We start from the raw sequence: 15,096 nt of genomic DNA, 5'->3' as shown, positions 1-15,096 counted from the left end.
CTCCTCTCCTCAGGAGCCGGTACTAATATTGATTAATATCCATTTGCATTTAGATTTCTAGGCTCTGATTTTGGGGCCCATGAAAAGTTATAGTTATTAAAAAATATATTAAAATGTAGGATATTTCCATTGTATGTGACATGCAGCAACAAAACTTTTGCAACACTTAAGACTGAGCTAGTTTTACTGTAGGGGACAGGAATGAAACCCAAAATAAACAGCACAATTACCATAAATGTCTTACTAACAATTTATGATATTAGGAAAGTAAAAATAATACTCCAAGTGTTAATGAAAACAATGGGACGCAGTTGAAAGCTTTGACTGGATTTGAGGTCAGATTTCTTTTGCTTTTTCTCCGGGGTTTTATGAATTGAAAAGTTTTATGATTTCCACCTAGTTATTCAATTTCTTACGAAAGTTTTGTCAAGGTAATAAAAAATGAATATGAATTTACAACATGAATTACTAATATTAAAACATGACAAATGTATGATTCAAAACAATATGTTGTACAATGTGAAACAATTGTAGTTATAGTCTTCAGTCATCTGGAATTTTTTCACACTTCAGACGCAGATTTGTTAGATAATAAAAACAGTCAAACGAAATTAATAAAAAACACAATCTTCTCTGGCATTTCTTTATTTTGTGTTGGGGTTTTGTTGCATTAACTACTGGTGTACTCACAGGAAGCTAATCAATGATATTGATCAGATAGATATTAATGGATACAAACTTGGACATTCAGACTGGAGGATGAATAATTCTGGCATTTTATTGTCGGAACTGTTACAAATGTTCCTTTTTTAACACAAACACTTTTTAAAATTTCTTTGTCAGGGTTAAATTTGTCCAGAACACGTTAAGACGCGTTAAGACGTCCACTTGTTGATGTGGGTGTCGCTGATGTTTCAGCCGCTCCTGTCGCCGAGGGAACGCTCACTTCCTGCGGCGCGAGGCGGCTCCCTTCTTGCTGCTGCAAAGCGCAGAGCGCAAAAACAGAGTCAGACCTGAACGTCGACACTTCAAATATCCCAACATACCGGAATATCAACACATCGAGAAGGACACAAACAATAAAGGAATTCTGAAAAGAAACGAATTATATTTGATTTTGGAGCGATAATAATGACAATAAAAGGGACTTTCAATTGGAGCTACAGCGCCCCCCAGTCATACGTAGCTAAACTACGAAAATACACACAATAAATAATAACATTTTGATAATAAATCCAACGACGGTCATATGTGAGATGACAAACGAATGCGAAATGGAAACAGGAGTTTAAAGGGGAGTGCACGTACTGTTTCTGCAGCTCGTCGATGCGGTTTCGGAGAGAGATGACCTGAAAGACAAGACGGCTTTTCCTGACTTACACAAAACAAAGATGTGTTTTTTTGAAACGATAAAGAAGAACGCACAAACATACAGAATCTCCTCTTCTCTGTCACTGACCTCATATCTCTGTCTCTTGAGCGCCTCGCAGTGGTCGTACTTGATGGCCTCCAAGTCGTGCAGCCACTCCCACAGCTCCTTCGCCTTTTGCCTGACAAACAGACAAAGAACCAAAGATGAACAGTCATTTTTTTACTTCAAAGTTGTCACAGTTGTGAAGTCCTTGCTTGTTATTTTCAAGTTCTTAAAGCTACAGTGGGTAATATTTGATGACATCTAGTGGTGAAGTTGCAAACTGCAACCAACTGAGCACCTCAATCTTCTTCTCCCGTCCCAAGAGCTCAGGACCAGTTTTGTCTGTTCTGGGCAAACGTATTCAACACGACAGAGCAAACATGGCGGCATACACGGAAGTCGGGTCCCCCTAATGTAACTATAATTAACTCATTCAAAGTTTACTAAAAAACATTGGTTCTTTGTTGCAAGGGATTATACATATATGAAAACACAGTTACGGACAATATATTCAATTTGTCTTAATAAGTTATTTTAAATATCTCACACTTTAGCTTTAAGGAGATTATGGACAATGTAAATGAAAAAGATCATAAACTGTCAATATTCATGAGACTCAGCGGACAGACAAAAATTCTTATTATTAGTTTTTGTGACATGATAGATCTGCTTGGAAACTGGTAAATATCGATTTAATTGACATTTAGCACATTACTTACCTGTTCTTTTCAGCCGTATTGGAAATTTTCTTAGTTTGGTATTCTTAATCGAGGATGATCGACAAACAAAATCCACCGTCGCGGTTAGATACTAAGCTGACTATTAGAGGACAGTTACCAGGAAATTAGCTGGAATATACAGGACCCGTAAAAGACAGATGGACGGACTCCGCCTCCTCTGATTTCATCACAGGGCAAACAACTCAGGGGTCGCAATCTCAGACCTCAACAGCTATAGTATGTTTTACAATAGTCGTAATAAGTTTGTGTACTTGTAGATCTTGTTCGCCTTGTTTTTCTTCATTAAACAACCAGATGACTGATGTGCTGAATAAGATTCTATGTGGAGTAAAAAATGGTCTGGAAAGTCTTGAATTGAATTAGTCCCCCTCCCGTCGATTACCTCAGGTTGTCATCGCTGAGATTCTCAACGCTCAGTGGTTTGATTCTCTCTGACAGAACCTTCTTCTTCTTTTCCCTTTCGGTCTGCTTCTTGCCTCGCTTCCCTTCAGCCTAAAAAAAGAAAAGTCCGACAAGTTCAAACTCCACGTCTTCACGGCGTTTGTTGACGCAGAAATTAAAAATCACAACAGCCAAAAACCACTAAATCGAAGCCCCACCCTCTGCAGGTGGCTGCTGAAGCCTGATCCCATGCTGCTCAGCGCGTTCTTCTTCTTGGCTTCGTCCTCGGCCTTCCTCTGGGCGTCGGTCTCCTCCTTCCTCTGCCGCTCAGCCTGTGAGATGAATTTTGAGATATCACGATTTGACAAGGGATTTATTCTCTCACACGACCGCCGAAGCTAATGAAGTCACAGACTGAACGGCACAAGACTGCGTACCTCCCGTCTGGCCTGTCGCTCTTTATCTATTTCAGATCGGATCCTCTGCTGCTCGGATCGCTCAGCTCGACGCTTCTCCTGAAGAGGCAAATCAAAAGACTGGAACGTGAAGCTGCCATACGTAGAGATTAAGCAAGCGTTTTTAAGGTGTACAGATATTTGTGAATCGGCGGGACACTTGTTTTATTTGGGTGAAACCTCACAATTCGTTCTTTGAGATGGATGAGCTCCTCTTCCTCTTTCTTCCTGCACTCAAAGTGAGCGTCGATCAGCGTCTGCAGCTCGGCCAGGTCTTTGTTCTGACGTTTCTTATGGATGTCCTGTGAGAAGCAGACAGAAGCCATGAGCTGGACACTCATTGGTCACAGTACATGGGCCAGAGGTTGGTCCCAAACCCAAGCCGATGGGGGAAATCAAGATCTGTGAAGGTTATGAAACTATCTCAAACACTGGGAGATTAGAAGGTGTTTGTTTTGTTGGTGACAGTTCCAACTTTCTCTTTACAGGTATTACCCAGCCTTCCCTGCATCACGTTCAATTGCTGCTTCTGGGATTAATACTTGGTCAAGATGACTTGACCATATGACACCAATTCTTGCCTCGCTGCATTGGCTTCCTGTTCGTTTTCCTATTGACTTAGAGTTTTATTGTTGACTTTTAAGGCTCTGCACAACCAAGGCCAAATCTACATCAAGGATTTACTAACTCTAATGAGTCTGGGTGCCATTGTTCCGAGACTGGTTTTGTCGTCCAGGCTCCAAACTCTGGAATGACTTACCTGTGGAGATTACACTTGCTGCATCTGTCACTGCTTTTTAAATCCCTTCTCAAAACTTTGTCTTTTGTCTGGCCGAACCCTTCATAACGCATTCCTTGTACTGTAGGCATCGGGTTTGAAGGGAGATTCAGTTCACTTTCCCCGGATATATATCAGTCAACAAAAACACGTTCTGCTTACATCAAAGTCCACTTTGTCGCCATCAGGGATCTTCGGAGCACTCGGTCTGTTGAGGGACATTATACGCAAATTGTACCGACGAATAACTCACAGGTATATATACATGATGTTGCAACCACAGGCTGTCGACGATGTACTCACTTGAACTTCGGCTTCTCCTCTGGTTTCACAGCGTTAAAGGAGAGAAGAGAGAAATCAGACAGTCAGAGACACGAATACGGAGAGAGGTGAAGTCTCAAGAGCTGCTGGTTAATCAGGGGGGAAATCCATGTGGACAAGCTGAGTTACTGTAAGTCTGAGGGCTGCAAGTTGTTCCACACCTCCAGTAGATTCTAATGTGAGTGTCTTAAGTCTAGCACTACTTTCCAACACCAGTGGCCTAATTACTGCGTTAGCCTCCGTTTCCCGTGTTCAAACACAGTAATACTGGTTGAAACAATGCTCCTGAAATTGAACACGAGCGCAGGAGTCAGTAGTTGACTGGTTGGTCAACATGTTGTTGCCTTGACCGAACTCTTGTTGGTCAGGTAATCGTAGACGTGAGACAAATGCTACATCAAAAGCTTTCAGTCCTCCAGTCTTCTCAACCTAATGCCAACTGCTCAAACGCAAAACGCAAAGGGAAACTCCCCGTCGCGGTACTCGCACGAGTTTGGTCGCAGGATCATTTATATTCATTGTCACGAATGCGAGAAAACACGTCAGTGACGTCGGGAGGAACTCAGCGCTAATTGTCTTTGGCTAACGCCAATATTTAGCACAAGGTCAAATATTTCACCTGGAGCAAGTAATTTTCCATCTACTGCCGTCTTTGCATCAAATTGTGACATTGACATATAATTTCATCGCAAGTTTGAACGCATCAGAATTATCATTTTTTAAATATGTTTGGTCTAATTTTTGGAACGAATGGGTACGATTTTATTCAACCAATATTTTGGAGGGTTGTGCAAAGTAAAGGTTAGTCCACAGGAATGAGGCCACTGATACATAATAATAACTCATCTTTTTCACAATGTTAATTTGTTGTCCATTAGTTTGTAAATCAAACCAATACGATCAGAGACATTTGAATTGCTAATCAGGATCAGTACACTGTGTCATGAATCACCACATAAACTACTTAATAGTTTGATTTGATGAACATACGGTAGCGCACACTATCACAACGTGAGACTTCATGTAATTACTGTTAATGGTTTTTTTTATTTTTCAACTGGGATCGGGAGGTTTGTGATTAGGTTTTTATATTTTTATGGGACCTTAAAAACCAAAAAATAAAGAATAAACAGGAACAGACAACAGGAAAATGCAGGCAAAGCAGCAGCGACTCAGCAGGAAATACAAACTACCATCTTGATCTCCCTCCTCTGGCAGGACACATTCATGCAAAAAAGAGAAGAAGCAGAGATGAGAGAGGTGCCCAAAAAACCATGACTCAGCATTTCTGAATCCACCTGCGTCCGCTGACGCTGAGACTAGATGGGTAAATTCTCTCATGAAACAAACAAATGCACACAGTTTGAATAATTCTCGGGTGAGAGACTCCCTAACCGACAGCGACAGGGAAAAACAGAAATCAAAATTTGAAGGAGAAGAATCCAAATGAAAACATACCTTCCTCGTCATAGCCGTCTGCATGCAGCAAGCGTCCAAAGCAAGAGCAGAACAGAAACCATTAGTGATCGGACTGGGCAGCAGCCTGCTCATGTCCTCTGTACGGTGCACAGCTTTATGAAGCACATTTACCAGATTGGGGTGTTTGAGCTCTGATTGGAGAAGCAGAGGAAAAGCCACTGCACAAGTCCCATGATGTCAGCATGCGTCAACACTTGCAGGCAGCCATTTTGTTCCTCACGTCTGAGGTCGGAAAGAAACTGATTGCATATTCGTGAGGACACTCGGATGCCTTTCTTAAATGGCAACCTTCCGTTTACACGTCCCAATGGATCATCTTCATCGGTTATAGCACAAATCTCAATCATACGTGGATTTCACTCATTTTGGCATCAAACGAGCAGAACAAGTGTTTTTTCTTCCTATGTAGAAGTATTATATTTTATGCTTCTACTACACTATATTTATTTGTAAATTTTGATTCTTTTACAGATTTAAATTATTAATACAACTAATGTGTGGATTAAGTTATCTGGCAATGTATGAAGTAGTAGAAGTCCCCTTCATGACAAAGAATGTAATTGAGGCTTGATAGTTTAGCTTAACCATACACTTTATCAGAAATAACTATGAATGAAAAGAAAACACAAATACAATCCAGATAGATCCAGAGAACTTGAATTAAGAAAATGAACATCCTTTATTTTACGTAAAATGTAAAACATAAATGCTTTGTTCATTCTGTGGATTTCATATTGGTAAAAATACGCGCCACCCGATAATATCGGTTGGGCCCTAGTAAGAAGTAGTTAAAATTAGCGCCGTAGCTGAAGCAGCGACATCAAACAGCGAGTGCACATTCAAGCCTGGGACTTGTGCGGTGACTCTGTATCTGTATGTAAATGCAGATTGCAAGAAATCATCTGAACAAAACAAACGTTTCCATGAAGGACTGAAATCGTGAAAGATGACCACGTTGCACCACAACACCCCAATGTAAATGCTTTAATGCAGGTTGCCAGTCTCACTCTAAATCTACACACCAAAGAAAAGAAAGATGCTAAACATGGACTGAAGGGAGCTGAAGAGAAATGGCTTTTACATGACTGAAATTACCCATCATCCTCTCTGCCATGGCCTTGACGTTTGCCGGGGAAGCAAAATCAGTTTTGGACAGAAGGCCACGGATGAGATGAGACGAGGGCATGTTGGCTCATGTAAAGGCAGCTGATTTTCTTCTTCTTCCTTTCAACGTTTATATGCAGAGCTCATACTCAAAGCACACGTATCTGACAACGAGCAGTAACACTGGAAATGATTCACTGTGGGGTTCATGGGGGTGATGTTTGACATATTTTAGCGAGCTGGAACAACGCACGCTGGCCTTGTCGTGCCACAGTGATGCGTGAAGCAAATTAGATCAAAATAAAAAGGGCCGGGTGTCGACGCCGATGCTGCCGATGTGCGTGCTCACATAGAAAACAATGGGAACAATGGATTGAAGAAATGGTTTATCATAGAAGACTACATAGCTAGACTTTTTTTGTCAATTCATTTAACTTTTTTACAGTGTTTTTTTTTTCTCCTGAAGATATGGTGACTTTTAAGTCACCATAAGTACATAAGTACTTACATTTTGCAGCAAATTTAAGTACTGTGACCATTATTTTAACTTTAGCGTATGTTTCTGTACGGGTAAATGCTACATGGTGAAACCGCTCCGTAATGTGGGAGATGTGCAGCTACTAGTTAGCATGTTGCAGTTAAATTTAGTATGTGTAAATGCATCATGAAGTTATTTTATTCACTCTGCAGATTCTGTTTTGTCAAACTTGGCAGTTATGAAGAGAAGGTAACTCCAGTGGAAAAGGGCTGAATGGAAGCTAAAGTAGAAATAGATTAGTGAGCTGCAAAGATATCGAACCTAACAAGACAATTGAGTCGTGAAAAATTGTTTGAGGTAGAAAGAGAGAAAAGAAAAATCTGCCGGTAAAGTGTCAGAGAAACTCAGACATCAACAGAACCAGAGATGGAAAATATCTGCACACTGGCTGATTTCCTCCACTGTGTCAAGGAAAGTTTTAATTTTTTTTATATTTTTTTTTAGCATTCCCTCACAATTTAACATCAATTTAAAACCAGCATATCTATTTGACAAATGTCTTTAAATTATGAGTATATAACTAAATATTAAAGGAGTTCCTTTCGAAAACAAAAAAGCAACACTAGACTTATCATTGATTTGAAATTTTAAAAAATTAAGATTGTCCACCTGCACCTCATTTACAGGCAAACTTATCTGCAAAAAAGCAAATGCATCACACATGATAGTTGATAAGATCAAGGCAACAATGTAAGCAAACTGTAAAATGATTGCTTCAAAAAAATGCTGCGTATTAGACAACATTCACTACTGTGAATAATACTGTGTTACTACAGTACAAACCTGAACTTTAAGTGCAAACCTCTAAAGGCTGTGCGTAGATTTAATTTCGCTGCATCTCAAGCTTCATTTCTGTTCGACCATTGAGGTCTTGCTGTTGGCGTAAAAAGCACCTGTCATAGTTTTAGGCAGAAAAAAAATTCTTGGCACCAATGGGGGATTGTATAACTGTATAACTGTGTTAAAGGTGACTGCTAAGTCGCTTGCAGATGAAGAGACTATTGTTTGATTCAACTTTGCAAAGCCAACAAGGCTTCGCAGCGACTGTAGAAAAATGTGAAATAGCAAAAACTGAAATCCGGTTTAATTGACTTGCTAAGCAGGATATGTTTTGCAGCGTGTGGATGTTGACAGGGCGGAGTGTCCTAGAGCAGAGTACTGAATGTCCTGCAGGAGAAGGGTGAACGGATCGCCCATGCCACATACCTTCCTCCTCATGAACCACCTCCTGTGGCTCTGGCTCTGGTTCAGGTTCTGGTTCAGGCTCTACCTCTGGCTCTGCTTCTACCTGGGCCTCCGCCTCAGGGGCTACTTCTACTTCTACTACCTCCTCCTGGGCTACGGGCACGCAGCATGCACCAAACCGCCGGGGACGGAGGGAGGGTGTCGGAGAAGGCCGTTAATGAAGACCACAGACACATTACAGAGCCATTAGAACCCAAAAGTGAGAGACTACTTTAGTTACAGAGAGGATGGAAGTTTGAGCGAGGGATATCGCTGCTGGAGAACGGAGAGAGAGAAACAGATGATGATGAGAGAGAGAGTCGGTTGACCTTTCACACAGAAGCCATATTGAACTGTCGGGGTGGAAAACTACCTGAAGACATTTGATTTACACTGAGATTCATAATGAAATGACCATAAATCACTGAGTTAACTTAAAACAACTGTTTATCATGTTGCTCACTCCGTGTTTTATAGATATACAATATTTTTTAATTATCTCTGTTGTAGTGGCCTTTAATTATATTAATATTACATACAACGTTGGTTGTACGTCATGGATATGGTAGAAAAGAATTATAGATAAAGACAAAGGCTTGACATCACATCAAGGCTACTGTAGTTCTCTGTTCCAATAACTCTCATTTAGCAAATTATTATTACTGAATAAATAAACACTTTTTAAAAGATATTCCTGAAGTTTAATTTTCAGATTACAAGAAAGATGAACCTTCATGATAAGGTTGTCACTTTTTCGAACAAAGTTGTTCCTTCAAATGTATCTAAACGTGTTGTCGTTGAAACGTATGAAACGTTGAAATGTACAGAAACACCAATAGAAACAAACTACTGAGGAAAAAACGCTAGGCTGTTAGCTAGCTAGCTGTAGCATCGCTTTTTCCTGTGCTTTTTACTCCGCTGTTAAAGAGATTGTGCATTGTGTTGTTTTTCTTGATATATTGTTTCTTTTTTTCTCTGTGTTTGCTCTGTATATTGTTTATACCTTCGTAAAGAACTTTGTGACTATTGCCTGTGAACATAAATACATTTTACTTACTCACTTATATACTTACTAGCTTGTTTCTAGATTTATTGCGATGTAACGGATACTCTCTAAGGTTGCTGCCAGTTTTCTCCCTTCTCTCTGGTTCAGTGTTGTTTGTCCTCTGGGTAGTTTCCACCTCCACGGTTAAAAATATGTCCGTTGCGTGAACGAGGTCAACGACAGTTGCACTGATGTGACATTTACAGGTGACAGTGTAAACATGTCACATGCCAAGAAAATCAATGTCAGGAGCCGAGAGGCTCGCACATTTTTTTCTTAACCATGTGATTTCAAAAAAACATCACTCATTCAGAAAAAAAGTCACCCTTAAGTTGGAAGTGTTTGACTGACAGCTGGGTGTTAGTAAGCTTTAGGAAAATAAATTCCCTACATGATATTGGGGGAAAAAATGCTATTGCTAGGGCAGCTGTGGATCATTGAAGAGACGACGGTAGAGTAATGAGAATTAAATCTCTGCTAATTTCGCATATCCTGTATCATAAGCAGGTGTCAATGTCAAACACTTCAAGTTAAAGGTGAAACCAGGCAGCTGACAAATTAGTGCAGTGGAAAAAGTTCTCAAATGTGGAATCGATTCAGTCGTCTTTACCTTCCTCGTCTTCGGTTTGGGAAGGAAGGAGATGGAGGGACAACAGAAACAAACATTCACTTCATTACTCTTACATATAGTATAATATGATAATATATAATATAAACAGAAGTTACCCACGTGAAATAAATAATACATGTTAGCTTTAAAAATGAAACATATTTCCCATCGATTTTGAGAAGATGATCACAGTAAAGGAAAAAGAAGACGGACATGCAACTCTGAGATCAAGTCCATGGTGCATTTACTGAAGTCACCACTGTGGGCTGACAACATGTAGAAGAAGGGAGCTTATTTTGTGAGGTCAAAGTTCACTTTCAAGTCTGTTGTGGACACAAATCCTCTTTCAAAGTCGGTTGGAAGTGAATAAAATATTGTCATACAATTTTTTTAACTTAATATAGATAGTAAGGATTTTTTAAAATTCCATTCATTCCATTTCAAGCATTGAATGTGCATGAAAGGATTAACCAACGGGCCGGCTCGTCTGTTTGAAGTCATGTTTCAAAGTCAAAGAGCACAATTAAAAAACACAACATGAACATGACAATGTGACCAACGACAAAGAGACATAAATGACCACAGAGAAAAACACACACAAAAGAGAAACGGAACAACGAGACAGGGATTTAAAATGACCATGGAGAGATTAAATAACCCAAAATCAATATAGAATGGCTGCAAAGAAAAATACAGAGACTAAAAAGACTTAAAATGACCATAAAGAAAAATCTAAATAATCAGACGTGGACGCAAAACATCTACAAAACGACACAGAATGACCATAAAGAGACGAAGAATGACTAAAAACTGAGACAGAAGAGTTGTGAAGAGACACAAAAAGATCACAAAGTCCAAGTCTGGGGGTCCGTGATGGGAGGGGGGAGTAGAGGGCCTTCTCATGGTCACACATACAACGTGTAATAATTCAAACAAATATGTCGTCACTTACCCTCGTACTGATCCCTGAAATACAAAAAAGAAAACAAGACATTTAGAAATCTTGCACAAAATCCTCCTGGCTCGTCCACATCAGACATCAGTGTGTGTTGTTACCGCACTGACGGTGTGTGAATCACTTACACTTCCTCATTGTCGGACATGGCGACTGCAGACTTCACACCTGAGGGGAGAGAAAAGAACCGAATGGGTTAAAATAGCAGCAGGGCGTCGGTGTCGATATGAGAAGGTTGCGAGTTTGATCCCCCCGGAGAATACCAAACTCCTCCAGCTCCAGTTACACTTTACGCTGTACAGTAAAGAAGAAGCTACAGCCAGGAGCCAGTTAGCTTAGCGTAAGCTGGAAACGGGTTGAATCCACAAAATCTTTCAAACCAGGTGCTTGATAATTTACAAGTTTACTACAAAAAGAAAATTCTAAAATAGAAAGTGATTTGGTTTCATGGGGAGTTATGTGCTGTTTCTGCTGTTTGCCTGGCAATATTGTATTATTATTAATATTATGTCGCATATTTATGAGTTGAGTTGTTTTTACTTTTCCTCTTTTCAATTTGATTATTTATGATTAATTGTTATCCTCAAGATTATTTATCACTAATTTCACATTCGGAATTCAGATATTTGATTATAATGGCTAAGAATAAATATAATGTATCATATAGAAAATAGGGAATGGAAAAATTTAAAATACAAAATTCCATCCACCTCCATTGTATTTATGTTAAGACAGAAATATCACATAATCTCAACACTTGGACAAATTAAACAAAATTTGTAGTGTGCCGATGTGCCGCGTCTCATTAGTCATCTTCTTAGCACTAACTTTTACTGGCGATCTGTACTTGAATCCGCACAGGCTGGTGAACACGTGTGTCTGCCTTCCACAAAAATGTAATAATGTTACAGTATTGATATAGCTATCAATATCTTGTGTCAAAGGATTATGGCCTATTACATAAAAATAACCCCCACAAAAGTCCCTAGTCATCAGTGCTGAAGTCAAAGTCGAGTCTCAATAACTCCAGTTTGAGTTCTCCAGTGTTACACTAGAGTTAAGTTAAGCAAATATATATTTGCATGATTTGAACAAATTAAACTTTGGATTACTTTGGGGACGGGCGATCTATCACTGGGAATTTTTCTGCAATGCTCTGGAAAACGCAGATACCATAATGACTCTAACACGAGACTCTTCCAGAAAACTGCGCGTGCATTCTTTACAACCAACAGATATTCATTTTTTTATAATATATTATCATATTCGGTGCTGCAAACGGTATTGAAGAAATGAACGCATTTGTCTATGGTGAAGCTCCGCTATTACAAATCCTGATTTCATTTTTCATGTGTCTTATTCTGACATAAGACACTCGTTTTGTGTTGTTTTTTAGCTCACTTCTTTTTTTTGGGGGGGGGAATCATGATTCAGATTCTAGATCGTGATTCCATCCCAAAATATCGTCATATGATCTTTAGGCCAGATCGCCCACCCCTTACTCTGGATGTGACATGTCTTCACAGCGTTCACCTTGGAGCGTGTTCAACTTATGTATTTCACCGTTCCAGCAGACGGTCGACGGATCCTTGTGGCTGAACCTGCTCTCCTGGATCAACACCAGCTTTCACAGTTCATAAAAAGAACTGTGGTCTCGTATACGTCAAATATCCCTCCGATCAGCCGAAGTGTGAAAGTGCTCCAGTGAAGCTCGGATGAAGCCGCTGGCAGTTCATTCAACAGAGGAGAGAGGTTTATTCTAAATGGAACTAAATCATATTTTATATATATATAAATTTATATAAAGTGTCTTTGGGTGCCTCCTTTACACTTGGCGGCGGGCACAGCTGCAGGGGACTCGGAGGATTAGTCCTGGGTCATATTTCAACCCATCAGCTGAGGAACTGTGTCCAAATAGCTGCTTTAATCCCTGAGCTTGGGCCCAGCGAGGAGGATCCTCGGCACTCGAACAGCCAATCGGCGTCCTCCTCCGAAGAACAAATGAGCTCTTTGATGGACTCGCAGCCGACATGCGGCCTCATCTCCGAGCGTCCGGCCGTCGCTCGGCACATGCCGACACTTCGGCACTTCCAGTATATTTAGCGGGGCGGCTCGCCTCATCTCTTCAGAATGAGAACGCCGAACGCTGAGAAGTGTTTCTGAGTCTTTTCTGAAACTTCAAGCCCGCTCAGGCAGGGGAAAGGGCGGAGTCACGTGCCGAGCCAATCGAGAGCAGACTCAGATCAGAACAGGAGACAAAGTTGTAGACGCATCATCTCGAGTTTTTGTTTTAGCTTCTGACGGCAAAGAGACCTCGAATGAGTTATCGTCACCGTCCCGGGACGTCGTGTTTGTGAAGTGTCGGCCGGGACGTTAAAGTTCAACATACTGACAGGAGGTCACAGGAGGGGGGATGTTTCGGTTTCAGTGATCTATACACGTCCAATGAAAAGAGAGGGAAAGAGATGCCGGTCCTTGTGTAGAGGACGTCGGACCTACAGTAAACCGGAAATCTGACTATTCATCATCTGCTCGCGTGAAACAGATGCTAAACATATAAGTCTGTGAACTTGTGTACGAATGTTCACATGTTACACCACAGAAGGTAGAATCACATTTACAAAAACCGAAAAGTGAGCAGGAAACAAAGAGCAAAGTGACACAATGAGGTGTGATAAATATTACAGAAATGAGAAAAGAAGTCAATGAGCTTCGGCTCTCAAAGATTCAAGATTCAAGATTCAACTTTCAGTGCAACTGCAGTAGTTATGGGGTTTTTTGTAAGAAATTTGGTTCAAAATGTTGTTAAAATATGAAAATATATTTGGGGTTTTGACAGTTAAAACCAATGAAAAGCAAACTGAAAGGGAGGGAAACATAAAAACTACAATAAATCACAGGTGAATTTCAATTTGTAGCCGCAGTTCACAGCTTCCATGAGTCGAGCACCTCGGCAGCACATGAAGCCTAATTTCAATGTTTTGCAGCATCTGATCCTACATTATTATTATTACACATTACTGGTAATTATTATTATTAGATTTCTTACATACATTCATGTATTTGCCTCCAGAGCTCTGAAATGTTGCTCCATCTTTTAAAATGATGACCTGCTTCCTTTAAAAAGTGTCAAATTTGTCTTTTCAAATTGGAATCATCTCATGTAGTCGCATAAAATGATCTGATGCTGAGTCTGGGCTGAGGAGGAAACTGGACTCCAGCTCCCGAGTCCAGAGTGTGAACCATCTCACTCATGAACTACACATGTTTTTACATCTGTGTCTATTTCACGCGTTCCCTCCTGAGGTCAGAGGCGCCTGTCAAACTACAACCTGAACCTCTTTTTGCAACAAAAGAAACTAAATTCATTTAACTAAAACCTGCATATTTCAGCTCAATTGTAATTGTACTTTATGAAAGGCTCGCTGAACGTGTTGTGTCAGCGGTTGACGGGTGATTTCGGGGCGTCTTACCTCAGAGGGGAAGAGAAGCTCCTCGGACGATGAAAATGAAGATCTGTAAGAATCTGCAGCCTCCGCTCAGAGAATAAGTCCTTGTGTTATAGTGATACTTGAGCTCATCAGGCCCTTATTGGCTGTGGGATGACAGTGAGGTGTGTGTGTGTGTGTGTGTGTGTAGTGTATATATCTGTGGGCAAAAGGTGGGGAGAGGGGGGGGGGGTCCAGCAATGACCCTGGAGAAGGAGATGGATGAAATGCTACGGATGGAAGAGGAGGGCTCAGGTTTTGGAAAGGAGCAGCTGAGAAGCTTCTGTTGCTAAATTTACAGTGATGGAAGGCAGAGAGGGGGGTTACACACCAGCGTGGCATCCAGACAATGGAGGGAAAGTGTGTGTTGTGTGAGTGTGTGTGTGTGTGTGTGTGTGTGTGTGTGTGTGTGTGTGCCAGCCACTTCATCAAGCGGTCACTCAATCAGTCAGACGCAGTGCAGAGTACAGTACACTACAGAGTAACCCAATAATAGAGTAATAATAGAACTGGGCTCAAAACAGAATCCCCACGAGCAAACAGTCAGTTTTGATAGGATTTTTT

At 40.6% G+C, this 15,096-nt stretch overlaps 1 protein-coding gene across 7 annotated transcripts; it reads right to left on the bottom strand.

Annotated features, from left to right (window-relative positions):
• Positions 1-629: 629 nt before the first annotated feature.
• LOC118302655 (troponin T, fast skeletal muscle isoforms) lies at positions 630-14,671 on the bottom strand. 7 transcript variants are annotated; one of them, XM_035628974.2, is made up of 16 exons: positions 14,518-14,670; positions 11,173-11,212; positions 11,042-11,055; positions 10,090-10,098; positions 8,417-8,548; positions 5,548-5,565; positions 5,283-5,300; positions 4,072-4,090; positions 3,931-3,976; positions 3,176-3,292; positions 2,973-3,050; positions 2,754-2,867; positions 2,537-2,646; positions 1,460-1,550; positions 1,309-1,349; positions 630-979 (listed from the first exon to the last, which is right to left on the bottom strand). In XM_035628974.2, the coding sequence occupies exons 2-16, from the start codon at positions 11,190-11,192 to the stop codon at positions 943-945; spliced, it is 864 nt and encodes a 287-aa protein (XP_035484867.1). In that variant the 5' UTR covers positions 11,193-11,212; positions 14,518-14,670; the 3' UTR covers positions 630-942. The 7 variants fall into 7 exon arrangements, with proteins under 7 accessions (XP_035484867.1, XP_035484869.1, XP_035484868.1 ...); XM_035628976.1 differs by lacking the exon at positions 5,283-5,300 and having other exon boundaries at positions 14,518-14,671; XM_035628975.1 differs by lacking the exon at positions 5,548-5,565 and having other exon boundaries at positions 14,518-14,671.
• Positions 14,672-15,096: the final 425 nt, after the last annotated feature.

The sequence above is a fragment of the Scophthalmus maximus genome, chromosome 4 (genome assembly GCF_022379125.1).
Source record: "Scophthalmus maximus strain ysfricsl-2021 chromosome 4, ASM2237912v1, whole genome shotgun sequence".
Lineage (NCBI taxonomy): Eukaryota > Metazoa > Chordata > Actinopteri > Pleuronectiformes > Scophthalmidae > Scophthalmus > Scophthalmus maximus.
The sequence above is the reverse complement of the archived record's forward strand: the minus strand, read 5'-3'. Positions and strand labels throughout refer to the sequence as shown.

Coding starts and splice junctions, on each gene's coding strand:
- LOC118302655 (XM_035628974.2), bottom strand. CDS start 11,192: ATGTCCGACAATGAGGAAGT. Junction 2,647..2,753: donor TCAGCAGCCACCTGCAGAGG/GTGGGGCTTCGA, acceptor TTCTTTTTTTAG/GCTGAAGGGAAGCGAGGCAA. Junction 980..1,308: donor ATCGACGAGCTGCAGAAACA/GTACGTGCACTC, acceptor TGCGCTTTGCAG/CAGCAAGAAGGGAGCCGCCT.